Source organism: Epinephelus moara, chromosome 19 (assembly GCF_006386435.1).
Source record: "Epinephelus moara isolate mb chromosome 19, YSFRI_EMoa_1.0, whole genome shotgun sequence".
NCBI lineage: Eukaryota > Metazoa > Chordata > Actinopteri > Perciformes > Serranidae > Epinephelus > Epinephelus moara.
Genome location: NC_065524.1, coordinates 11,423,557 through 11,449,738, shown reverse-complemented (window position 1 = coordinate 11,449,738; position 26,182 = coordinate 11,423,557). Strand labels below are relative to the sequence as shown.

Sequence of the window (26,182 nt, the reverse complement as noted above, 5' to 3'; positions counted from 1 at the left end):
GAAGCCTTTTGGCACGAAACTGTCACTGCGCCAAGCTGGATCTGTCGGCACCTCCCCCTGCTGCGCCGCCACACCCATTTCAGCGCACCTCGGTCTGCCAAACTACCAAACTGAGTGTGCCTCGGGTTGCGCTGCTCGAAACTAGCTCTGTGCGGGGTTCGCCACCCTGCGCTGCGCCGGGAAACTAGAGCCCTTGGTCTTTAAATATGTATAAAATATAGAAATATAGAAAAACATTATTTATTTGATTGTTGGAGATTAGTATTCTGTCAATTGACTAATCAATTAACCAATCCAATCATCCCGGTCTTAATACATTGTATATTCACTTTATAATAAAGGCACAAAACACACGCTTTAGTATGCGTAACTGATTCATGAGTCATGGGTATTTAATGCATGAATCTGACAGTCAGATGCAAACATCTACATGTTGCTGCATGACTGAGTGGTCAGTTGTCTGTCTCTCCTCCCCTGAATAGTCAGCTGAGATGCTTTTGGTTTCAGTGCACTCTTCCGTGCTCATGCTCCATTCCACTTCTCTCAACAACAACAAAAAAAATATAATAATAAAGTGACCAAAAAAACAACTCATGTTCCTGCCTGGCTTGTAAATGTGACATTTACAACAATGAGAGTTGGATCATCCAACTACATGTCGATGTTTCCATCTGACCACCAGTTTGATAAAAACAGCGTCATATTTCTGTAACAATGGGTAACATTGTCTCATCTTTGGGTCCTACATATAACTGGATTCCAGCTAATAGTCCATGTACTTCATACATTAATTTCATACATCAATTTGATAAATTAATATATGAAGTAACTGTACCCTTATTATAAAGTGTTAGGGATTATGTTTCATTGGATCAGGATGTAGGATGCTTGAGGCACAGCTGGACATTTCAGCCTGCTCTCTTTACTGAGTAAACACTTAGTGAACCAAAGCCAATGCTGTGCCACTGGCTACACTGACAAAATGTCCTTTGTGTGGTCCAAATTGAGAAAGAAGAGTTTAAAGAGAGACAAGTGTTTGAAGTCCTACTCACAGTGTGGACGGGCTGTAGTTAACCAGGCAGTGCAATACACCCAGCAAGTCGTCTTCCCAATACAGATCACTGAACCTCTCCTTCACAACGCTGGCAAACGTTTTGTACTGGAGGTCCTTCAAAGAGAAGATGTACTCCCCTCGGAAAAAAGAAAAAGACGATTTTCTAAATTAGTATGTGTGAACAAGTCAAAACAGAATGATGGAGTGAGTCACTGTTCTGTGGTTTCAGAAAAAACCCCCACAATAACTGCCTCTTGGTTGTATGCCTCGCTAACCAGGCAAGTTACAGGCACAGTTTAAATCCATGTCTGTCCAGACCCATATGTAGCCATGACAGTGGACAATGCATCAAATATGGATGCTGCTGCAAAGAAGCTACATAATCTCAAGTGTGGAGGCTTCACAGAATATCTATACAATCAGCACAGTTTTAAGATGAACACTCAAGATTAGTGTCACCAATTCAGTATCTGATCAAATGTCTCCCCTACTATTTCTGAGTTATGACGTTGAATAATGGTCAGACAAGTATTTTTACAGAATATTATGTTGTCACAATGAAGCTGACCTTTGACCTTTTGAATATAAAATGTCAGCACTTCATCATTTTATCCTATTAGACATGAGGTCACAGTGACCTTGACCTTTGATCATCACAGTCTAATCAGTTCATCCTTGAGTCCAAGCAGACTTTTGTGCCAAATCTGAGTAATTCCCTCAAGGCATTCTTACGATATCGCATTCACCAGAATGAGAGGGACGCAAGGTCACAGTGACCTTGACCTTTGACTACCAAATTCTACACAGTTTATCTGGAGTCCAAATGGATGGTTGTGCTAAATTTGAAAGAAATCAGTCAAGGTGTTCTTGAGATATCGGTTCATGGAAAGGGACAGACGGATAGACAACCCGAAAACATAATGTCTCCTGTCATGGTGATCACTGGTGTGGAGGCATAAAACATGCCTTCAGTGAAGGAGCTAGCTGGTGTTAAAGGAACATTATGCAGATTATTAAAGGTGTTTTTTCTCCCAAACACTGCACGTTTTCGGTTTAAGGATTATTTAGGAATCACTGCATAATACAGATATAGAAGGTATTTCACCATTCCATTGCTGTGTAAAGCAAATAAAACAGTAATACAACAATGTAATGCTGTAATGCTGTAAAGACACATACCCATGTCGATGTCCTCGTGTCCATTGTCCAAATACCCATCAAGTGAAAACTCTCCCCTGAGCAGGTCAATCACCTCCTGTAGGGCAGGGTGAACTTTAGGGGAGATGAACTCTGAAGGAGACTGGCTCTCACCTTGTGCTCCTGGATTTGTTTGTCCATTGTACGCTCTGGGCACACTGTGCTCCACAGGGCTGTAAGAAATGATGGAGCTGCCATTGAAACAGGATGATGGTGGGCCATAATCCTGGGGTCCAGGCCTCACAGGCACATTCAGACAGTTAATAAATGGACCATCAGTGCTCTCTGGAACTGTGATCAGTCCCTGCAAAGCCTGTGGCACCAGGGAGAGATTTATATCCAACCCGAGGAGAGCCTCGGGAGCCCTCACTTGCACAGGCACTAAGGAAAGATGTCCTGTTGTGGGATCCTGACGGAAGAGGTAATTGTTGAAAACACCACAACCGCTGAGGTTAGTGGATAATGGTGGAGGAAGAGAGACTTCAAGACAGGAAATATCAGGGAGAGGAGGAGTAGAGTTGACCGGCATCTCGTCACTGGAAGTTGTAAAAGCTGTAGTTATGTTTGCTTGATTAACAGGCAACTCCTGTGGATGTAGACTGGGCTCAGTCGGTGTAGGGTGTGGGTACTCAGAGTGTGACGTGAAATCGAGGTCCCTTTCCTCGATGTAGTCACTGCTTTTTGTGAATCCATCCACAGTCCTGTAAAATAAACAATCCCTACTAAGCTTTCTTTTTATGTATAGGTAATAGTTTTACTGATGTCTCTTCTTGTATTTTTTTCTTTTTAAATATAAATTCTGTCATGTACAGAAATGGTTCAGCATTATGGAAAATACAATTATTCCCTTTCCTGTTGAGATTTACATGAGAAGATTAGTACCACTCTTATTTCTGTCCATTTAATATTAATATAGTTATAGCCAGCAGCTGACTAGCTTAGCTTAGCATAAAGACAAAAACAATATGTGTGTTTTTATGGGGGATTATGTATTGACTATTTATTGGCTGGACTCAGGGATTTCCTGGAGTACTTTTATTTCTGTGAAGTTGCCAGGCAACCAGTGGGGACTTCAGGAAACCACTGCACCCGGCCCAAGCTCCCAAGGACCAGAGCTGGACTGTAAACACATGTCTAGCTGCAGACATTCCAGGCGGACCTTGCACAACACACCCCGACAAACTCCGGCCACCAGTGCAAGACAAATCCTCCACTGCAATGGTTATTTGAAGCATGCTACAACATGACGCTGTAATAGGGCTGTCACTATTTATTCAAAATTCAATCCCTAATCCAAACATAATTAATTTATGAACTGCAATGACCTGTTTAATTTGTGCAGCAGACTATTTATAAGCCAGCAGACCATTTAAAGTAGTTTGCCTTGTCATCCAGCAGAGGGTGCTCTAAAGTTTCACTATCAGCTTGACCTGTTGCACTGAGGACACTGGCAAGCCAAGCCATCCTGAGAGGACAATCACGACACCAAAGCATCTGAGAAACACTGTATGGAAGTATTTTGGGTTCTACACTGTAGATGGGAAATCAGCTACCAAAGACAAGGCTGTTTGTTGACTTTGCACAAAGCATTTGTCTTACTCCACATCAACAGCGAATCTCCAGACACACCTGCTAATGTTAGCTTGCCACCCAACCAGCGGAGGTGTCACAGATGACACCACACATTAAAAACATAAAGACTATACTAACGGATACTTATCTTTTTACTCACTCTTACCACAGACAGATGGACTGTGCTGGCCACACATGCATGAGACAGCCACAGCTCACTGTATTTCAGACACATGGAAACTTGACAATTACGTTCAGTGTGCTAAGAAGCTAAGAGGAAGCCACGCAGCTGTCCAAAGCATCTCCTGTGAAGCTGCTGTGGCTGTCACTTTAACCTAACACTTGATAGCTTGTTTAATTCAAACTTGGCATTTTCTTCAGGGTTTGTGCTTGCAGGCAAAGGGGGCCGATTGTGGACTATGTGTGGGTATGGAGGGTGGGTCATGTAGCTGCTCCAGCCATAACTATACCTACATGGGGCTGTGAAATGATTTGGGCGTTGTGGCCACACTCTGTATAGCAGGATCACATGACATACACTGGCCAGAAAAGAATTATCCCATACACAATCATTACAAACAGGGTGGCTGTTAAACAATGAGTTACTCACAAACACACCATGTGACTGCAGACAGAGCGAGCCTTACTTTTCACCAGTTTCTTTGTGCTAAGCTAAGCAAATGTCTTCTCATTTAACTGTCAACAAGAAAGCATTTCCAAAAATGTCAAACTACTACTAAAAACTACTACTAAATCATATGAATCATTTTTACCTAAATTAATGCTTTTTAAAACAAACGACAAAATGTAAAGTGATAGAACATATGATTATCTGGAATATCCTACCCATCAATGGCAGCTCCAAGGTGTTGGCTCTCCTCCTCTGAGTCCCCGTCATTGGTCAGGATGATGGGGGTGAAGTGTGTGGCAGTGGAAGTGAAGGCTTCTGGTAGTTGGAGCTCCTTAGTGACTGGATAGCTGTGGGGAACAGGGCCAGGCACAGGAGCCAGTCGGCTCTCAGTGGCCATGGGCACAAAGCCTACGCACAGTTACAACAATGCCAGATACAATATCAGTGATATTGTCTCATGCAATGCACATCGGTAAAGTACACAAGAGGGGCGGATTCACAAAAGGAGTGCACGGCTTTTGGAGCCACTCAGAGCACCGGCGAAGGGTGAAATGCTTCCTAACTGCGCTGCCAAGCAAATAGCTGCTTGGTGCTCCTGTGATATTTGTATATATTTAAATTAGGTAAATGCATACTGTATATTGGGTGCAATATTAGCCCAAGTCTAAGCAAATAAGCTTCATTGCAAAACAGTCCAATTCACAAATACCAGCGCTTACACAGCCACACACAGTTACGGTGAAATTATAACGTCTTCACAGAGTTAATGGTAACTGAAGCACATTTATAAGGGGTGTCATGTCCACACTTAACAGTGATCATAGCAGCAGTGATGCAGCCAGGAAACAACATCTACATGCAATGCGTGCCTCTACACCAAACCTGTCAGGACCTGGAGAAAATTTCAGTTTTATTTTCTCCCTGCCTACAGTGTCCCTGGTGCAAAACCAACGTTTATTCTTTGTCCTTTTTAAGCTTTTGATTGCAATTATCCATGTGGCACATTGCACTCAGCTTTAAAACTTTATGAGTGTGTTTTTGCTGTAATATTATTAGCACAATATCTCTTACGAATTAGACAATGCAGACAGCGGTTGCAAATGATGCGCAATTCATGGTGCTATCAGCAGCCAAAATCCATTCTTTGTGAATTCCTCCCAGAACGTGTAAAATATTAGCCACCATGGTTCGATCCCAGTTTAAAGCCAAGCTTCTGTCTTTACTGAATCAATTTCTGTCGTGAATGTCAAAAGAAGTGACAATTTTAAGACAAAACAAATTTGTTGTGCCTCTTGATAGCACAATCCAAAGGTTCATTTTAATATGTGGCACATTTAGTGTATAATATACTGGACACTTTCAAGGTAATCTATATTGCATGAGGGTCGTTCATAGTAAATTGAAGATGTCCTACCGCTGTTTTGTGCGGACTCTTCACATGAGCTTTGTTTAGTTTCAGTTGCGCTTAAATCATCAGCATCACTGGATTTAGAGGCTGACTGGAAGAAAATAGAATTGGGTCAATACAATCGAGACAGAAAAAACAGGACAGACATTAAGAGGATGATCAAATAGAAACAAACTCACTCTGACATTGAGACTTAAATGAATTACAGTTAATAAGCACAAAGGTGCATCTGTGGGATAAAACAAAGCAACATTTACCGGGTGAACTCTGCTGATGAGGTCGTTCCACACCGTCTCAGCATTCGTCCCTTGACATGCTAAGTAGTCACGACAGCTCTGGAACAGATCCACATGAAAACAAATGAGATAACAATATAGGGCACTTCACACACAATCACACACAGACACCAATAATAATGTCAGAATTAATTGTGCCCTGAAATAACTCAAGTGTTTGAGTGGAAAATAAAAACTCCAGTATTTGAAGAACTCACAGCTACTTTTACTAAATGACTGACAGCATAAAAATAAAAGGAAATTATGGTATTTTGTTGGAGAGTCTTTTGTGACTGAATGACAAAGCACTTTTCTTTAAAAAAGGATACGTCTATTTAGAAAGGTGCTCCTTTCTGAAGTTGTGCACACTGATATGCAAAAATAAAATCAGGCTTCTATGTGCTTTCCAGAGTGAAACATAAAAGACAGAAAGACAAAATAAAAGTCAGCATTAAAAAGTAAAACCAAACGTAAAAGTAGAAAATAAATAAAAAAAATATTAAAAGAAAATTAAGATGCCTAATCATAATATTTTTTTCCAAAATGTACTTTCACTAGGTACACTGACCATTGTCTTATAAGAAATGATTAATAGCCTAAACATTAACATAACATAAACAACATCCTTCATAAAATTAACTGAGAGTCTAGAGGCTACAGCCATGCTAGCAGCTCTGTGAGGTTGTACACAGTGGTTTTTGACCTAAATGCTAATGTCAACATGCTAACATGCTCACAATGACAATGCTAACAGTCAGATTTTTAGCAGGCAAAATTTACCATGTCTCAGTTTATCATGTTAGCATGTATGGTGAGCATGTTTCATGTTAAACTGACATTAGGAAATTAGCTTAAAGGGGAACTAATGTTTTTTTCAACCTGGGCCCTATTTTCTGATCTACTTATGTCTAAATGAGTGATAGGATGTTCAGTTTTTGACATTTCTCCAGTATGAAGCTAGGGCTGACCTGCCTGCAGCTCGTGAGCGCGCACTATATTAAATAATAGGGCACTCAGACAGCGTCAAACAACTTCAAAATACGTCCACTAGAAGTGCATTTTTTTCACACAGATAGTATAGTTATCCAACAACATAACGGAAAGGGGAGAAACGAACGTCTGTGTTTACCTTTAGCTGGATTCGGACATGTTCCTCTGCCTGTTGCTGCTCACTTTCTCACCTTGTCCACTCTTCAATTTCAATGAGCTCTGCGTCCGTGTATGTCCGTGAACGCCTTGTTCAAAATACGGGCCGTCATCAAATTCAAATGGCTCATCCAGATCCAGTTGGTCAAAATCAGGTAAAAATTCAGCCATGACTATTACTCCAAACAGAGTAACTCCTTGCGTTTGTAAGGTCACTCTAGCGGTAACTTCCTGCAACAACTCAAATCTCGCGAGAAGTGAGATTTCAGAGCCAGACTTTCACTCTCTGAGTGAGTGTTTTGACTTGCCACAACAACCCCATTTTGACCAACTGGATTTGGATGAGCCATTTGAATTTGATGACCACCCGTATCTATTTGAACCAGAGTACATGGACGTACACGGACGTAGAGCTCACTGAAATTGAAGAGCGGACGAGGAGAGAGAGGGAGCAGCAACAGGCAGAGGAACATGTCCGAATGCAGCTAAAGGTAAACACAGACATTCATTTCTCCCTTCCGTTATGTTGTCGGATAATTATACTAACAATCCGAGCCTGTGTGAAAAAAATGCACTTTTAGTGGACGTATTTGACGTGTGTGAAAAAAATGCACTTTTAGTGGACGTATTTGACGTTGTTTGACGCTGTCTGAGTGCCCTATAATTTAATATAGCGCACGCTCACGGGCTGCAGGCAGGTCAGCCCTAGCTTCATACTGGAGAAATGTCAAATATTGAACACCCTATCACTCATTTAGACAAAAGTAGATCGGAAAATAGGGCCCAGGTTGAAAAAACATCAGTTCCCCTTTAAAGCACTGCCTTGCTTCAACGTTACAGAGCTGCTATCTCCAACTATTGCTACACATGTGCTTGGCAAATAACACTAAAGCTGATGTAAATGTCATGATTTTTACAGGTATTTGATTCATCCTGAGGGGACCACGAATTCTGCTCAAAACATCTGTGCCAATCTATCTTGATGATATTTAGATGTCTTAAAAGAAAAGTAAGATGTTCAACCTGCTAGTAAGAAGTAGGTAGGGCAAGTAAGTAGGGTTCATCAACACATTCAATGGCAATACATCCAATAGTTACTGAGAAATGTCACTAGAATCAGAAAAAGGGTAATCTCATGTAGCCTAGTTGTGCTACAAAACTGGTGGGACCAACTAACTGGACAGCAGACCACCACTGCCATTCCTTGAGCCATGTCACTAGCATGGTTAAAAACATAAGGGTTGTTCATATAACACCTGTAGTGGGCATAAACTAGTGATAGTTAATCTCAGACAAGAGATGCAATAGGACTTGGAGGCCTGTAAAATGTAACTGTAGGAAGTCTGGTATTGCATCTGAACAGCACTCAAAAGAACTAAAACCCCAAGTCAATATTCCACTACTTCAGCCTCCCTGTATAAATATCACCAGTTCCCCCAGTTCTGTTTGAGTATGAAACAAAACTGGAAGGCGAGGCTTCGGTTTGAGCTGTCAGCTTGTTTGTTCTCAAACAGTTCAAAACACACAACCCAGTTTATATTTTAATAATAAAACTGAAGCAGAAATATTAATCAAAGCCATTCTCGCAGTCAAACTGACTTTTGTCTCTTGTAATTTGTTGGTATATTTAGCGCTTTAGTACATTTAAATTGAGCCTGCTGCTACGTCGGCATTATAACAGGAGTTGAAAACAGAAATAGTGTTGACTGGGAGTTTAAGTTCAGCTGGAGTACAGGAATCAGAAAAGTAATGGAATGGTTGAAATGCTCTAATGGCAGATAATTTCAAGCAAATGCAGCAGAGATTTGCAAATTGCAGTGGCCTGTGCCCAGTAAAAGAAGAAAACTGGCAACTACATATGAAGCATAACTTTTCTAGCCAGTGTTAGCCAGGGAGCTTTGCTGAAACTTTGAAAAACAAAAAGCCAACTTGGGAGCAATTCCTGCTTTTTAAGTAACTGATAAAATACAAACTTTTTTAGCCATGATGATGGTAGGTCTCTCAATGGGCGTCCTCTTTGCCATCTCCAGAAGCAGTCTCTTCAGTTTGCGAGGCATTGCCAGTTTTTGATTAGGTGATAAACTGAACTTGGCTGTAGCCCATAGAATAGCAGCAACCCCATACACACAAACCTGAGCCAAGACAGAAAAGAGTATTAGAGGGAAAAACCTACAACCAAAGCAAATGACTGGTGAAAGTTTTAAAAAATAACTTGTGGAAGACAAACCTTCTCAGTCACAATTCCATGTTCTTGATATTCAGGGGCAAGATAAAATTCATCTCGGGATCCTGCAAAGAACACAGAAAGTCAGTTAGTGAAAAGCCTCCAGACACTTATATACTTTGGTAAGGAATGCATTCTCAACATCTATTCTGAAATATTAAAATAAATGGAATATTGTTTGGCTGCTGGGCTCTATTGCTCTGCAGGAGAACATCAGACTACAGCACAGGACTGAAGGAAACCTACCAATGTTTTTAGGTTTCAGGAAAAGTACTTCTCCCTCACAGCCAACATGCAGTGTGTCCAGGCATAGGTAGGCTAATGGAAAAGAGAGAAATCAGCTGTACAGGAAAACTGTAGGCAACAAAAACGCAGGCCAAGGAACATAATGTAATTCACACAGTTTTTGATTTTCCCTCTGCCAGCCCAACATTAACTGTAGAAGATCTTAAATGAACACAAAAACATGAACACTAATAAAATAGAAAGATATAAAATACACCATGTATTCTTACATAATACATGTTGGGACCTCCATTGTTCTTGCAGGGGAGCAGTTAATATTAAGTTCTGGTTTCAAGCATAAAGAAGGTTGAAATCACCTGGAAAGTCAATGTAGGTCTGCAGTGTGGACAGGCAGGTGTAGCACAGAGCCCACAGCTCATTAACTGTCAGCCTCCGTCCACACCGAGTCAGTAACTCTCTCAGAGAGATCCACTGCACAGAATATAAAGAACAAACTCAGTTTAAAACAGGAATAAGTTACTGAGCTGAACAGGCCTCATTAACTCAAACTGAAGTAATCCCTAACTTGACTTTCTCCAAATTTATTTTTTAATGTTCCAACCTTCAGCAGTGATCTGTCTTATGGAAGTTTCATTATAGGCTTTAGTAACAGACTCTAGCAAAAGCTTGTAATAGGCATGGTTTCTTTATGGCAAAAGATTTTAATGGGCAGAGTTTCCTTATGGAAATTTAAAAAGCTAAGCAGTCCTCAGCATCATGTATCATGGCAAATTTATTTTTGCACTAAGAAGCCATGAAGTATCCTGAATAAAACTTGTTTGGCTACTTAGCCAGTGAGCAAGTTAGCTTGCTGGCTTCCTAACTAGCTACAGAGCTAAAAAGAGCTGCTTTGAAATAAAAGTTCAAGTTCATTCTTGACTCTGGAAATAGTGGGAGATTAAAGTAGACAAAGTAGAAATAGTGGTCAAAAATTAAAGGGTTAGTTCGGATCTTTTGAAGTGGAGTTGTATGAGGTACTTACCCATAGTCAGTGTATTACATAGAGTACTGTAGATGTCAGTCAGCACGCCCCTGGTTTAGAGAAGCAGGCTGAACTCGGAAAAGCAATGTACTGCTGTGTAGGGGCAGCAACAAAATGTATTTTAGCCACCCAAAAAATGTCCAACCTAAAAAAATTAATATCACTTTCAGTGCACAGTATTAAGTATATTTTTATTGCTTTACCTTGCCGTTAGTCAGCGATATCAGACAAGGAATGAAGCTGTTATATCGCTCCATTGAAAGCCAGATTCCATTGAGAATTTAACATTGCTGAACACAGGAGCTGCTGGTCTATCACTGCCTCGATCAGTTAGTTTGCTTGTGTTGCTGTGTGATTTTGGCATTTAAAAGCGTTCACCAAAGTCACAAAAATAACACAAACTAACAAAAAGATCAAGGCAACAGTAGACCAGCAGCCCCCATATCAAGTCAGCCACAATTACTGTTTTTTTTAATGGAGTCTGGTGGCTTTGACAAGAGCATAGATGGGGAACTGTAGCCATTAACGGCTATCCCACTGGAACAGGCTGTCTGATGGAAAGATAAAGCGGTGAAAATCTTCTCAATATAGCGTAGAGTTAAACTGTTTATATTTTTTTTGGGTGGCTAAAATACGTTTTGCTGCTGCCCCCGTCCACAACAGTGCACTGCTTAGCTTCCTGATCAGAACTACTGCCACTTCTCCAAACTGGCAGTGCCGACTGCCATATAGGCAACACACTGACTATGGATAAGTACCTCGTAATACCACACTTTAAAAAATCTTAACTATCCTTTCATTTTAACACAAGGTCCCCTTGCTATCGTGCCTCACCATCAACCAGCTGTTATCACACTAACTTTTATACTTAGGTTCCATGTCAACTAAGCAAACTCCATCTGCTGATGAAGATACAGCTGTAAACATGGACCTTGATTTAGGTTATTTTGTCAGTCTAACAGATAGCTCAGCTTCTTCTCAAGCTACTACTTAGCACTTTGGAGACACTACATTTAAAAATTCTAGTTCCCATTTCCAAACACAAATACACCCCTCCCCACAAGAACCTTTTTATCTTTCCCTCTCACAGTTATTCTTATTTACAGACAGCCAGCAAAGTCAGAAATTTGAGAGCCATTTGGCTCTGTCTAACCTCATCCTGAGATTCTTCATTGAGGCACAGCATGCTTTTGGTCATGTAGTTATTAGGAATGTAGAGACTGGGGGTCAATGAGCTCTGGTCCTCCTGTTCCATGTCCAGCTCCTGACAGGAGGCACAGGAAGAGGCTGAATCCTGGGTGCAGTCCTTAGATTCACATTCCTGGCACCCTTGAATCTGTGTTCCTCCGCAGCATAATGTCTCTGCAGCATCCTCATTTCCTCGTGACATTTGGCTGTCCACAACTGAGTTCACACAATCCTCAGTGCTACTGTGTGGGTAAGACTCACAGGACTTGCCCCGGTTCAGTCTCTGAAGTCTGTTACTCCACACAGACGTGCAGCTCAAGTGTTCGTCCGCTCCTATCTCAGTGAGGTCGGATACAGGTACACTGATATCTCCGTGGGTTTGAGGGGTGAGACAAGGGGGGTTGTTGGAGTCTGGGACAGAGCAGGAGCGGTTCAGAGCCCCCCTCACCCTGTTCAGCCTCTGCTGGGCTCTCCTCCGCACTGGAGAGCTGTTGTGGGACCTGCAATCCAACTCATCTGCCAAGATCATCCCGTCTCCTTCACCACTTTCCATATCCTCTGCCCAGAGGGAGGAATCCCAGCCCCCGCACACCTGCAGATTGAGTTGTTAGTATACAGTCCTCTATTTCAGCTGTTGTGAATGCAAAATAATAATCCTAGTTATACATTAATGGGTGTAAAACAGATTTTTTAACTGCAAAATTGAAACACAGATAAAGAAACCTTGGTCGATTTTGTCACAATTGAGATGCTGCACACGCACAGGGTCTATGGCTGGAACGTAAACAAGAGTGACTGAGAGCTAATGGAAAGATCAACATAAGGTGTTGTTTTAAGTCAGGGGTCTGCAACCTTTGCCATTAAAAGGTTGTTTTAAGTCAGGGGTCTGCAACCTTTGCCATTAAAAGAGCCATTTTTGACCAAAAATAATTTTAAAAAATCTGTGTGGAGCCGCAAAACATGTTTGAGCCTTATAATCAAGGTAAATAGCCTATTAAGTCTAAATTCGCTTATACTTATGGTCTAAATAAGCATTTGTTAATATGTTTTACCACAAGGTGGACACTGTGCAGGGCACTATTAATAATTATCTGGTACTTAAATTTTGCAGAGCTGGCAGTGAGAGCAAACAAATTTGTCCACGCACTACTACATTCTCTATTTTATTCAATTTACTTTTTTGGATTTGGCATCCATAGCTAACCAGCCACTGCTATCGAGGTTCAGCAACATTTGGATTCATAGAAGGAATTTCCATAGACTTCTTTTCTCAAAGGCTCAAGGAGCCACTGGACAGGGGCTAAAGAGCCACATGTGGCTCCGGAGCCACAGGTTGCCTACCCCTGTTTTAAATAATGAGTGGACAACGTTCATTACCCCAGTACGGAAACCTCTCTTTCAGCAATTAACCATTAGTATCTGGAGATCGTGTCTGGCCCTGGGTTTTAATAAGGTGGTGGATAACAGAAACTGATGAGGAAGAAATGCCTGGTTTAAAGTAAGACAGCTCACACTATTGCTGCTCGTTTATGACTCGTTTGTAGAATAATGGAAAAGTATCAGGCACGATGATTAATGCCCCAGTGATCAGTCTGACATGAGTTTAGAGTTTGGAGTGCGACACAATGACAGCTAGGGTGGAGGATAGGGGTTGGGGGTTGGGAAAACTATTCACATCACAACTGTTACCTTCTAGGATTCTTGTAAATGCCAAAAATAATTTTTGGTACGCTGTTAAAGAAGTTATGTTCACCAAACAGAAACAGCAGAGCTCTGCAAGAGCACAGTGCAGCACCTGGACGATGTGCAGCACATACACACAATTATGTATCTTGTAGTTCATCTTCAAAGAAGGAAGAGTCTGGGTGCATTTTGGATGTAATAACTTAACTAGGAAGCAACCCCCAGAGCTGACTGCAACCTCTCTACATACACGCAGCATTGAAGCACCCAGTGGAAAAGTCCCTCCTGGCTTACAGTCAAGACGCAGTCAAGAATCTTGCTTAACATAGTGAATCATAACATATCGGGTACAAAATCAAGCTGCAGATGCTATGGTCAGAGAGAAACCAAACTTTTCAATGGATGTCAGTTCTCTCGAGGCTTGACGAAGGTCAAAATGTGGCCTGCAAAAGATGGTAAGGCTTGTTTTTAGCTAAGATTTCCAGAAATGCCTTTTGTTTTTGCTTTTGATTTTGTTGATGACTTGCAGTCCCTACTGGCTGCTCAAGAGGAGTGAAGAGTCGGCAGTTATTATGACAGAATAAAACAGTAAATAAAACAGATCTTTTTAAATAATTGTGATCACAGCAATGCTGAGAGGTGAGCATATGGTCATACGTATATATGCACACAAAATATTAGGCTGATTGTTCCAGTAGTATGCCAGATTAGCTGTGGACAGACAGCCGACCCTCAGTCCCAACTCATCAAATACCACCGTTTTGTCACTGATTTTGGTGTCAAAAACCAATGCAAAGAGGCACCTTCTGCAGCAGCATGATCCCCTCAAGGTTTACGCCTGGCGTAGGTAATTAGCTTTACATATACATCACATACTATATTTTATGCATACTTTGTACCCCATTACTAGTTCTCGTGAGAGCACAATTTGAATTTGCTCAGCGAGTCACTCTGGCAATCAGTAATGATGCTCATTACCTATGCCCATGAAACTGAGCTGCACCAATCATATCGGTGTATCTGATATAGGCGGGCCAGAGGCGAGCTAAACAGATGACGACAGCGCTGCAACGATGAAGTCCGGAATCAGTCAGTAAACATTGCAAGATGGCTACGGATGAACACCAGTTGTTTGAAACAGCTTTGGCCGCTACAATGAACGAGTTAGACTTGGCTTTTTCTCTAAAAGAGGAACAGAAGACGGCGCTCGAGTCTTTCCTTTGCAAGAATGACGTTTTTGCTGCTTTGCCGACCGGATACGGCAAGAGTCTAATCTACCAGTTAGCTCCGCTGGTAGCTAAGTGTATACGTCACTCCGTGTATTGTGCTGATTGGTCGTAGTGTTATCCAATTGCGTGCAGTGATATTTACAAATGCATGCTTGGTGCCGCCACTCGAGTTGGGCCATTTTCATTACTCATAGCCAGACCCTAAATCTTTCTAGATTTGGGTCTGGATTTCCAGGCTACCCCATTACACGGAGACTAGATACATTAGTGGAGTGGAGCACAGAAATCCAGTACTAACAAACAAGACCAGCCTACCAGCACACACTACAGCCAACTCTGGTTGAGTAAAGACATTTAAAAAGCTGCATGCTCACACGTTTCTTTTTTTTCTTTTTGGTGAGAAAGTGACCGTCATCATGACCAGTTAGCTCAACCAGCCACTTACATTTCATATTGTAAATCAGTGGAGTAAGAGCCTAAAAATAGTGCACCCCATTCAAATTCATTCAATAGAGAATCGGGTATGAAATTAAGAATCCTGAAACCCAACATCACCCCTAGCCCTGGTGGCTGAATGGCTTTAGATGGGAAATGCATCACATTGTTATATTTATAATTGTTCGGGGAAAGTAAAATATCACAAACAGGTGCACAGAGTCTCTTTTCATGATCCCTGAAGCTCATTAAATCGTATTATAGTGCTGGCATCCAATATGATGACATCAAATATTAAGAGGCTTCTGCGCTCTTCAAGTATAACTGCAGCAACATCTCATACAAGCTGACATCACCTTTTTAAAATGCTATAAACAAACGTTTATAGCTTCAGACTGTCACATACCTGCTGCCTGGACAGACCATTAGCTTTAACAGAACTGTCAACACACAGGTCTTTGGTATTGTCTTCCGAGCTCAGTCTTTTAAGCAGACATCTGGGTTTGGGATGCTGCCATCTTGCCTCCCAGGAGCCTTCCTGTCCATCTGTGGATAAACAAAGAGAGCAATTAGTACCAGGGGGACACCGCAGCAGAGACCAAACAGCGATGTGTAAATCGAGGTGAAAAACATGACCTTGAAAGGCTGACACTGATTCGATAGAAAGCACCCGTCGCCCAACCGAAGACAGTTTCCGGCACACAGCTGCAGAGGAGATATGAGACAGCCTGGCTTCAGCCAGAGACAGGATGTCCTGTGGGAGAATCAAACTTGCTGGTTTGCAAAATTCAAGAAAAAATGTTTATGTTTTACATTTGGACAAATCTGTTAAGGAAGGAAAACCATCTGTGGGTAGAGGCAGAACACAACAGGATGCATATTGTGTGCATATATGTATATTTGGAAAGATGCTTCCATCAGTCATGTTATCATATAGTATGAATGTTCGCTGGATTATTCACCTATTGACTGTCATTATGATAATTGCTGTTTTCTACAGATATTGTGTGGGGTCCAGTTTATTTCTTCACTTTTCTGTATTTGCTATGCTATTTTGGTACATGTATGCAGTTCTCTAGTTTAAGAATTAAACCCATCAACTTGTGCATAGCTATTGTTCAAGAAGTTGATGTAATTTTGTTCTTGTTTGGAATTAGCTGACATTATCAATAGAAATATATCTTTAAATTTTTGTAGGGTACGTTACAGTGGCTTTAAAATCTGTTTTCTCCTCACCTTTCCCTTCCCATGTGTTTCTTTTTACGGATGACTGACTGCTTGGTACCTCAGGTTGTTTGCTGGTTTCCTTGAATACATATGAATAGGCTATCCTACAGTGTATCTGCAGGCTTGTGGTCATTTGTTTCATGAAATGCCAAGCAAAGGTCACTTGACCAAAATGTAGCTATTCAATAAATCTATCGTAAGTGTAAACAGTGTGCGGGAACAGATTTTTTTTGTCACTTATTCACCTGCATACCCATCTACCTCCACACATTTGATTATCTGCTTTCTCTATGTAAAGAAAAAATGCATCTAATGCTGGCTCTGCAACAAATGACTTTATAAGCAATTTCACTGTCGTAGTTCCAGGGTTGGAATAAAATCATGCAAGTTTTTCTATAGTTGTGGTGCACTCCCATGATGTTGACTATTAAGTCACTCTTTTTCTCATCCTGATATTCCGACACAATCAGACATGTTTTATATAATCGTAAGTCTAAATAGTGAGGTTAAATGACGTGAACATTGTCAACAACCAATGGGTGCGCTCTCTCTAGTGGAGGTTGACTTTGGGGAGGCACAAGAACATAAACAAGTCTCAGTCGTCTTATGACTGTGGAAAATGAGGAGAAACTGTGGAATAAACAAGACTCCATGTTTAATTCAGTTTATCTGATCCACCAACCTGCACTTATTTTAGTGAGGAAATTTAATTTCTGAAATGGTTTGAATCTCATTCCCACACTCTCCTACCACTAAAATAGCACAGCTAACCAACAGAAGCTGGTAGCGAGGTGAGGCAACAGAAAATCCAAAATGTAAAGTTTGTTCGCAGATACATTTTATCTTGATAGATGATACTGATGTGGAATTAACAAGAATAATGTCAACATGCAATGACTTTTATCTTGTGTTTACAGATGTATGTGTTTTTGCAGGCACATAAGGAATCGTTAATATGTCATATTCCTTAAAGGGAGTCTGGAGTAAATTTTTCCGCCAGGAGCAGGACAGGAAATTATCTCAAAAGGAATCTAGTTGTAGTCTTTCAAATAATGACCCTGCAAGATGCCCAGTCTTCCCAAAGTCTTTTACTCTGTGACTAAAAACTCACATTGTCTTTAGATGTGACACTGTGTCAGACTTTAGTCTTTTAAACATCTTTTCAAAATCTTCTAGTATATTGAAGGCATAACATGCATGAGTATACTTTGAAACTTGTAACACACTTTCAAGGTATATTATGTATAACATTATGAGCCAAAACCATTATTTCTTTTTTATTCACAAATTTTCAAGTCAATTTAATGCAAGTATGACTTGTCTGTTCTTTTCTTAGTTTAATTTTGAAAGGCAGTGAGCAGCACATTGTGCATATTTATATATATTTTATTTAGTATTTTTCTTTTTTTTTCCCAGACTGTGATTATACCAGAGTGAACACTGACACTTGCACTGACACAGCATTTCCACTTGATGCTGCTCAAGAGCGCTGACTCACTATATGCAGTGCCAATAATTGAACTTCATCTAATGGTCAAAGGTGGAAAAATAGACTTAAATTAATGCTGGAGCCAAAATCATCCAAAAATAAACACGCCATGCTACACTGGAATATATTCTATAATCTTGTTGGCTGGCCACACACGCACACACACACGTGCTGCTGTATCACCATTCATCTCCTTGAGTCATAATGAGTCTATGGCTTATGTTAGGGTTTTTTTTTTTTTTTTAGGTATTGAGGATTTCCTAACAATTTTAGAATGAACTGAAATGAACCTCAATACTTACTGATCACATTATCATTTACTTAATTTTTTAATCCTTAGTTTCTCATTTTACTGTTAAGTTGGTGTTTTCTTAATCGCTAAATGTAAAGCAAACTCATTTTTACATTTGCATTGAAATGGAAATAAATCAACTTTATTTCAGGCACTTATTTTTTAGCTGGATACCATGGCAACACAATTGCTCAAGAGAGATCTCTAATTATTCCACACTTTTCACACCTTTCCATAAATCTTTCTAGCCGTAAGAGAGAGCCAGCAGGGTGTTTGTACCTGCAGGAGCGGCCTGTCCTCAGGGTTCTCCTCCTGCATCTGCTCCAACAGCCTCTGGATTTCTTCTCCCAGCTCTGCCTCCAGCTCTGGCTCGATGACAAAGTTCAGTGCAGCAGAAAGCGTGGAGCCCAGAGAGTAAACATGGCCCTGCAGCCAGGAATACAGGAGGAGAAAACACTATTATCATCATCATCAGGAGCCAGCTGCAGCTGTGAATTACAGTAAGTGCAGAGATCTCAATCTGTGAATGACGACAGAAAAGCCTAAGAAAACACAGGATCTTCTTACCATTCTGGGCAGTAATTGTCACGTATTGTAGATATTTACGACACAGCTTTTGTTTTGCTTTGCTACACTGACAGTGGGTATTATGGTCAGCTGTACGGCAGCAGCAGATTTGAACCAGGTGCTTCTGAGTTCACATCGCAGATGTAACGATCACTCCCAACAATTGAAGTGGACTGCACCCATACTTATGTGGTTAACACATGTGCAAGGCGGATCCCAGTGTGGGTCACCAAAATAGTCACAGAAATACTCAGTTGAAGGTCTTAACTCCTGTTTTGCTTACACAATTACTTTGGCAATGCGTAATATCTCCCTCTGGAAAAACACACTTGAGAAAAACACTTTAGAAGAAGTAGAAGAAGAAGAAGAAGAAGAAGAAGTGGTGTGTTTTTGTCAGACATCTTGCGTACTTTGACAGACAGCTAAACTAGCACGCACAGTTTTTAGTTACATAAGCCTACTGTAAATTTATTCATGTGATGGTGAGAACAGTGACAGCAGTCAATGGGAATGTGTGAGCTTCACATTTTTATGCTGCATTTTTTCCACACAGGATGCCAAAACCTTTGGAATCCAGTTGAATCAAAGGCTGCATAGAGACTCATAGCGCAGCAGACACGGATGTATGTATCTAAGGATGAGTGTAAAGGTTACAGACATTCACCTACTAATATTGAAAGAGCATACATAATGTATTTAAACATGCATAAACCTGCAATAGTCATTTAGAGTAATGCACTTAGCCAACAAAAAGGACCCAGTGAGAGACCTGCTGCAGGAAAGATGATATATATACACAGACACATTCATACAAGAGGCTGCAGGTATAATAACGTTACAACCAGATTTGTAATAAGATTCAATGGGTGACCACTAAAGGATAATTACAGTTAATTCCAGCTGAGGTCTTATTATTGTAGCTGTGGGCATTATGGCCTGACATGGGTTTGGTCAGATAATGTTGTACTGATGGGCATGAAACATGGGACGTCAGGTGATCTTACAGGTTTTAAACAAAATAAACTGTTAGCTTGATTATCTCAACCACAGAAAGTGAGCCTTCAGTGAACCTGAAATATTGCTTATAATGCATATTTCCACAGGAAAACTGTGTATGTGCACAACCATAGTGGCTCCAGCGTTATTATTTGAAATGGACTCATAAAAAAACTACACAAGCCTGACTAGCATTATTTTAAGAGAGCAAGAGAAGAGATAAGACCTGATCTACAATGGTGATGGGGCTACTGTAGGTAAAAAACTGAAAATAAATTTGCGGAGCAGGGGAAGGGGGGTAAAAATGTGAGAAATAAATAGAATTTCCAAGATTAAAGTGGTAAATTTAAGAAAAAATATAAAGAAACAGGGCCCAAAGAAAGCTGCTCAACCTTGCCGCCACTTTTTCCCAGTGTCAACTTGAGGTGCTGCAGAGGGAAAAAAATAATGCCCTGTGGCCTGAAAGGCATTTTCCCCATAGACTACTATTATAAAAGAGACATCTGTAAAACTGTTGACAAAATAGCTCAAAGGTCTGTTAGAACTTTTTATTATGGATCATTGCGGGATTCATTTTGACAGCTATTTTAGATTTAGTTTTAGTCATAGCCTTAAGACGAAAATGCTTATTAGTTTTAGTCACATTTAAGTCATTTTTATCCTTCAGAGCTTTAGTCTAGTTTTAGTCGATGAAAATTAAAGACGCTGTAATTAATTTTTAGTCATTATGTTTTTTAAATCTTTCAACTAATCCAGTTAGACTAATGCAGGTATCACAAATTGGAATCAAGGTGACAGGTTGTATTAAAAAAAATTATTTAGACATTTTTTTCTACAACTACAAATAAACTCCACACACTTAATCTGCCATTTCTCCAGCAGTGTTTGACAGGTGGTTTATGAGCACACACTTACTGATTATCATTTGAAAACTTCAACATTCCTCTATTTATGCTATGACAAACTTTGACACCACAAATAACTAATCTAAGACAACTTGGAAACTCTGACTGATCAATCTCACTGTTTAGAAGCACAAAAATATCCTAATTAAAGCCTGAATTCTTTCTTAATCTGGAACATGAAAGTCTGGAGGTTTAAACTTCTTATGGAGCTGGGGCCTCATGTACAAAGACTTGCGTGGATTTCCTACTAAAACATGGCGTACGCTTAAATCCAGAAAACGTTGTACGCACAAAAATATTAGGGATGGGCAACACAAGCAAAAACACTATTCGAAAATCATGGCAACTATTCGACAATTTTTCGAATAATCCTAATGTACATCCCAATCAACGTGGAATTGAGCGCACATGTTGGAGTACCCGACCCCTCCCTGTCCACGCCCCTATTTAAATATGCAAATCATATTTAAATGAACCCTGCACCTGAGATTCCCCTCTCTGCACGATCAGAAAATTAAAACAAGAATGAATAAGACGGGAAAAAAAGAAAATCTTCACAGAATGCGAATTGGAAACGCTACTCACTTAAGTGGAGGCGCGCAAAGATGTACTTTTTGGCACACTGTCCTCCGGCATCAATACAAAACGCAAGAGGAGTGAGTGGGAGAGTGTGTGTGAGGCTGTCAATGCTGTGGGGTCAGAAAAGCGTACACACGCAGAATTAAAAAAGAAGTGGTCCGACATTAAGGTGGACGTGAAGCGGAGGACGGCTGCCCACCGCCAAAGTGTGGCCAAAACAGGCGGGGGGACAGGAGAGGAGGAGCTCACCCCGTTTGAACAGAGAGTCGCCTGGGGTCAATTGAAAGCAGACAAATAATTATGTGAACTGGATTTACAGTTTCCATTTGTTAATTTTATACACCACTTACACGGATCACACACTATTGTTGTAAATGAATGCAGAAGTGCGCCGGGGAAAAGGTGTGGCTGATTAAGAAATGTCACACTTTACGCACGGGTTTATTGACATGAGTACTTTACACACAGAGACAATCAGGGGCTTGTTAGAAAGCTCTGAAGCTGTAGTTTAACCAGCAAAAAACAGCAAGTCACTAACTTTAACCACTGACTAGTACTGATGCTGTGAAGACAGGATAATATTTGGGGGCGCACATGTTCAGTGCGCATCAGGGGGATTAATATTAGGACAATTAAACAAATAAATTATTTACTCACCAAGAAGCCACCCATCGCGCACAGTGCCAGCTAGTAGTCTGTTCCCAACCATGCTGTTACTCAGAATGTATGAATCGTGCGTTGAACCAGGCCACCTCGCCACAATGTTGGTTAATTGCATTTGCGCATCACATATGATCTGTACATTGATCGAATGAAAATGCTTCCTGTTGACAAAAACAAATTCATCCTGTGATGGTGCTGTTATAGGCCTACTGTAGCCATGTGTGTGCAGTCGATAGCTCCGATAACGTTAGGAAAACCGGCTGTCACTGCAAATTGCGCTTTAATGTTGGCCTGTTCAGCTGCATATGGGAATTTGACATACGGCTCGGCTCAGGGTCGACTGGCTCGGTCCCGATCGGTCGGCCAGCTCCCTCTGGAATGCCCCTGCAGCTAGGAACCCCAGTGTGGTCAGAACCTGTATGGATACAGGCAGCGCATGGCTCCTCGCCGTGTCGTGCTGCCGGCTGCAGCTCTGCGCACAGTTCCAGGAGGACTGGCCTCAGGAACCTAAAGCAGCTGATGAGCCAGTGCCATCTGTCTCTGAACACACGCTCTCTTCGTATTGTGCCATTTACAAATCTTCTACTACTGCTAAAGCAGCCGTTGTTGTTAACGGTATTTTTGGCACCACTTAATCCACTCATCTAACTGCAGACAAGTGGGTGTGTTAATTGTTCATCAGTGCTGATTGTTGATGTTTCACTGATGTGCACATCACTCTGAGGACTAATTGTTTTCACATTTATTTATTATAACAGTTTCTCAGCATCACCTCTGTGTCGCCCAAGAATCAACAGCTGTAGAAATGTGCGTACGCCAGCCATGAAGTTGGCGTGAGGCACCGCACATTTCCACGGTCATTTCACTCTTGATACATCTGAACTTTAACGTGGAAAAGGACGTACGCCACGTTTTTGTGCGTACGCACCCTTTGTACATGAGGCCCCTGGTGATTAAAACTAGACTTTCATCTCTGTCAGAGAAAATTGATCTGAGTTCAGACTGTTGACTCACAGCACAGCTAAGTTAACTTACACTCACAGATAACTGAGCCTCCTACCTCCCTGTCAAACAGCATCAACCCATAAACCTTCGTGTCCTGCGGAGGGATCAACAGATGTGAAGTCCGGGCGGCCGTTGGCTGCTCGTTTCGCTGCGACTCAGCGGCTAACAACCGGAGCTAACTGCTAACAGCTAACGCTAGTAACTAGCCTACTCCGCAAATCCACTCAGCAGCTCCACCATGCACAGTCAGATACACACGGCTGTTTATCTGCTTCTGAATTACAGCTCACAACTCACACTAACGGCGGACGTTGCTCCGGTGTGAGTGTTTTTGCTGGCTGGCCAAACATCCTGGCGCAGACTATTTACTGGAGTTTACCAGCCTATTGCTCACGTGGCATTTGAAGATAATTACAAGCATGGCTGTTCTCGGCTTTCAAAGTCCGATAGTCCACCACGAACATCTTTGTCACGTCTTGTCTCGACAACGAAAATAAAACAAAGATTTCGTCTTAGTTTTTAGTTCCATGGAGGTTTTATATTTGTAAAAGTTTCCCTGAGTCGGCAAAATCTATTTTAAAATCCGTGACGTCATCGCGATACGTCTACCAGCCGAGCAAGTGAGCAACTCCACTGGAATGAATCGGCGCCATCTTGGGATCCAGGTAGCAGTTATTATATATCTATGTAAAAAACAAACAAAAAAACTCACAAATTAAAGCAACACTTACCTTTCTGGAAATGTTACACTTTTCTTTGTTTAGGTTAAAATGTTATTAATAAACTGATGGTGGCACACTAAAATGTAAGTGAATTCCACCAGAGATAAAAACTCATAATTATACCACTCTCATATGGTTCTAAGAAAACTCCGACCAATCATTGCTTTCCGACCGAATGGAATGATTGGCTGAGCGTCCTGTCTGTCTTCCCCACGTGGAGGCCTCCGACTGATGCTAGAGTAACATCTCAGTCATCACTGACCCTGGATAAGTTTCAAAACTACAGGGTTGCGTTTGACTGTGCAGGACAGGTAACGTTATGTTTAGTTTGCTTCTAATATAACATATAGGCTAACGTTATGACAACACAGCATCCAGTTGCTAATGGCTAACGTTAGCCTACTGTAGCGTAGCCTCTGAAACATTAACGTTATCTTCCTTGTGCGTTTCCACTTACTAGTATCGTTAACGCTACTGTCTAACGTTAGCACTGTAACCTCATTCTAAAACTCATCAGTCATCACTAACTCCGGTTGAGTTTTAAAACTCCGGGGTTGCGTTTGACTGTCTTGAGGCCCGTTTCCACTGAAGAAGTTCCTGGTACTATTTGGGGGGCAGGAACTACTACAGGAACGTCCTCTCGCTCGGCCCTCTCAACCGCCGTGTCTCCACTGAGAGAGCGGAGTAGGAGGAAGGTTCCTGTAAAGTTACCGGGCTCTGGATGTGATGTAATCGTTGCGCGACCATTTTGACTGGGGCGACGTAGTGGCGTAGGGACGCTGTTAGCCGATAGTGGTGTCTGTAATAACTCAGTAAACTCACAAAGCGGCCCGTGAAAAAAATATTTTTTCCAGCGGATGTCTTAGTTACAACATGATTGAGCTAATTGGAGTAGTTTCATGTCGTTTCCGACAACGGGAGGCTTTTAACAGATGACGTCCTGATGTTAGCTTTGCTGCTGCTGTTAGCTGTCTCTGTCAGCTGCAGCCTGATGCTTTCTAGACATCGTGATTTCCCAAAACTGAATAAATACCACACATAGCAACACAAAACTGTTTTGCTAGATTAATCATGTTGTAACTAAGATATCCGCTGGAAAAAATATGTTTTTCACGGACCGTTTCTTGAGTTTGTTGCGGTGGAAGCTATGAATGAGCTAACCCTCGTCTGCTGAGTTTTAAAAATGCCGGCTATTTTGTTGCTTTCTGTTGACGTCACATTTCGCTTTGAGTATATCCAATCAGCACCAAGTAATCCCCAAGCCCCAGCCAGGACTCTCTCAGGGCCGTTCTGAGTACCTACCCCGAGGCAGGGACTTGTTTAGCCCCTGTAAAAGTTCCGGAACTCTGTCCTTCGGGGGTGGTTCCTGCGGTGGAGACACGCACCAACGGCCCCGGCCCCGTAAAATTACCCCGAAGTTCCTGCGGTGGAAACGGGCCTTTGGTTGTAACATTACTCTGGCCCTCCTCTTCCGTGTATCTAATGTTACTTTGCCAACACTTACGTCTATCATAGACGTAATGAGGACATAATGGAGGAGGGGGAGTAGGCCTTTGGAGGGAGGCAGGAGTTGTGATTGTTCAAATTTTTTCTAAGTGCTGTGTCAAATGCAAGAAAGGTAAGAGTAGCTTTAACTGCCAGGAAATCAGGTGACAACATATAAAGAGCAACAAAGTCCACATGGGGAGGACGTCGTGGTCAATGGATGGGTCAAGCAAAGGACTTTCAACTAAGAGACCAGGATTTGTGTCCCATGTGAGTCGACATGGGCTCATCATTTTTAGACTTGGTGGATTTATTATTGTCAGTTTTAGGATGTATAAAGCTGCTGAATGCAAGTTTAAACGTACATCAAGATGCCCATTTGGTCCAAAAATAGTTCCAAAAAAAAGTTGAGCCGACGTCCAGGATATTACATGGCCATCAGCCATCATTCCCGGATGTCCTACAGTACCAACGTTGAAATATGACGTTAACATGAACAGGCCTATTTGGCTATTCTGCTGAGGTTTATGTACAGTGTGCATTCAGCAGCTTTATACATCCTAAAAACCGATAGATAATAAGAAAAATAAGAAGTCAACACTGATTTGCATAGGACACAAACCCCAGTCTTCTGTGTGAAAGTCCTGTGCTTGACCCACTCATCTGCCACCACTTCCTCCCCACATGGACATTGTCACTCTTTGTGTCACCTGACTTTCTGGCAGTTAATTTGTGAGTTTTTTCCCATAAATGTAAGACTTTCATCTTAAAGAAAATCCAACTTTATTTTTGTAAACCGACCACTTTTTTCTCTGGATATTACCTCCTTCCCCTGGCTCCATATATTTGTTTTTGACCTGCAGTGACCCTAAAATGCCATGGTATTGATTTGTGGCAGATGCAATACTCTTGTACAATTACAAATCCTGCATGTTAGAGAATT

The 26,182-nt window shown here is 41.4% G+C and overlaps 1 protein-coding gene across 1 annotated transcript in view; it reads right to left on the bottom strand.

Moving 5' to 3' along the window:
- Positions 1–26,182, bottom strand: part of LOC126407253 (kinase non-catalytic C-lobe domain-containing protein 1) — a 64,181-nt gene that overhangs the window by 26,266 nt on the left and 11,733 nt on the right. Inside the window, exons 4-16 of the mRNA XM_050072011.1 lie at positions 18,597–18,743; positions 15,946–16,063; positions 15,716–15,855; positions 11,928–12,554; positions 10,110–10,224; positions 9,754–9,825; positions 9,511–9,572; positions 9,257–9,415; positions 6,120–6,197; positions 5,869–5,953; positions 4,670–4,862; positions 2,234–2,952; positions 1,053–1,191 (exon numbers count right to left, since the gene is read on the bottom strand). Coding sequence (XP_049927968.1) covers positions 1,053–1,191; positions 2,234–2,952; positions 4,670–4,862; positions 5,869–5,953; positions 6,120–6,197; positions 9,257–9,415; positions 9,511–9,572; positions 9,754–9,825; positions 10,110–10,224; positions 11,928–12,554; positions 15,716–15,855; positions 15,946–16,063; positions 18,597–18,743 — 2,654 coding nt within the window. The remainder of the gene's footprint in view (positions 1–1,052; positions 1,192–2,233; positions 2,953–4,669; positions 4,863–5,868; positions 5,954–6,119; positions 6,198–9,256; positions 9,416–9,510; positions 9,573–9,753; positions 9,826–10,109; positions 10,225–11,927; positions 12,555–15,715; positions 15,856–15,945; positions 16,064–18,596; positions 18,744–26,182) is intronic.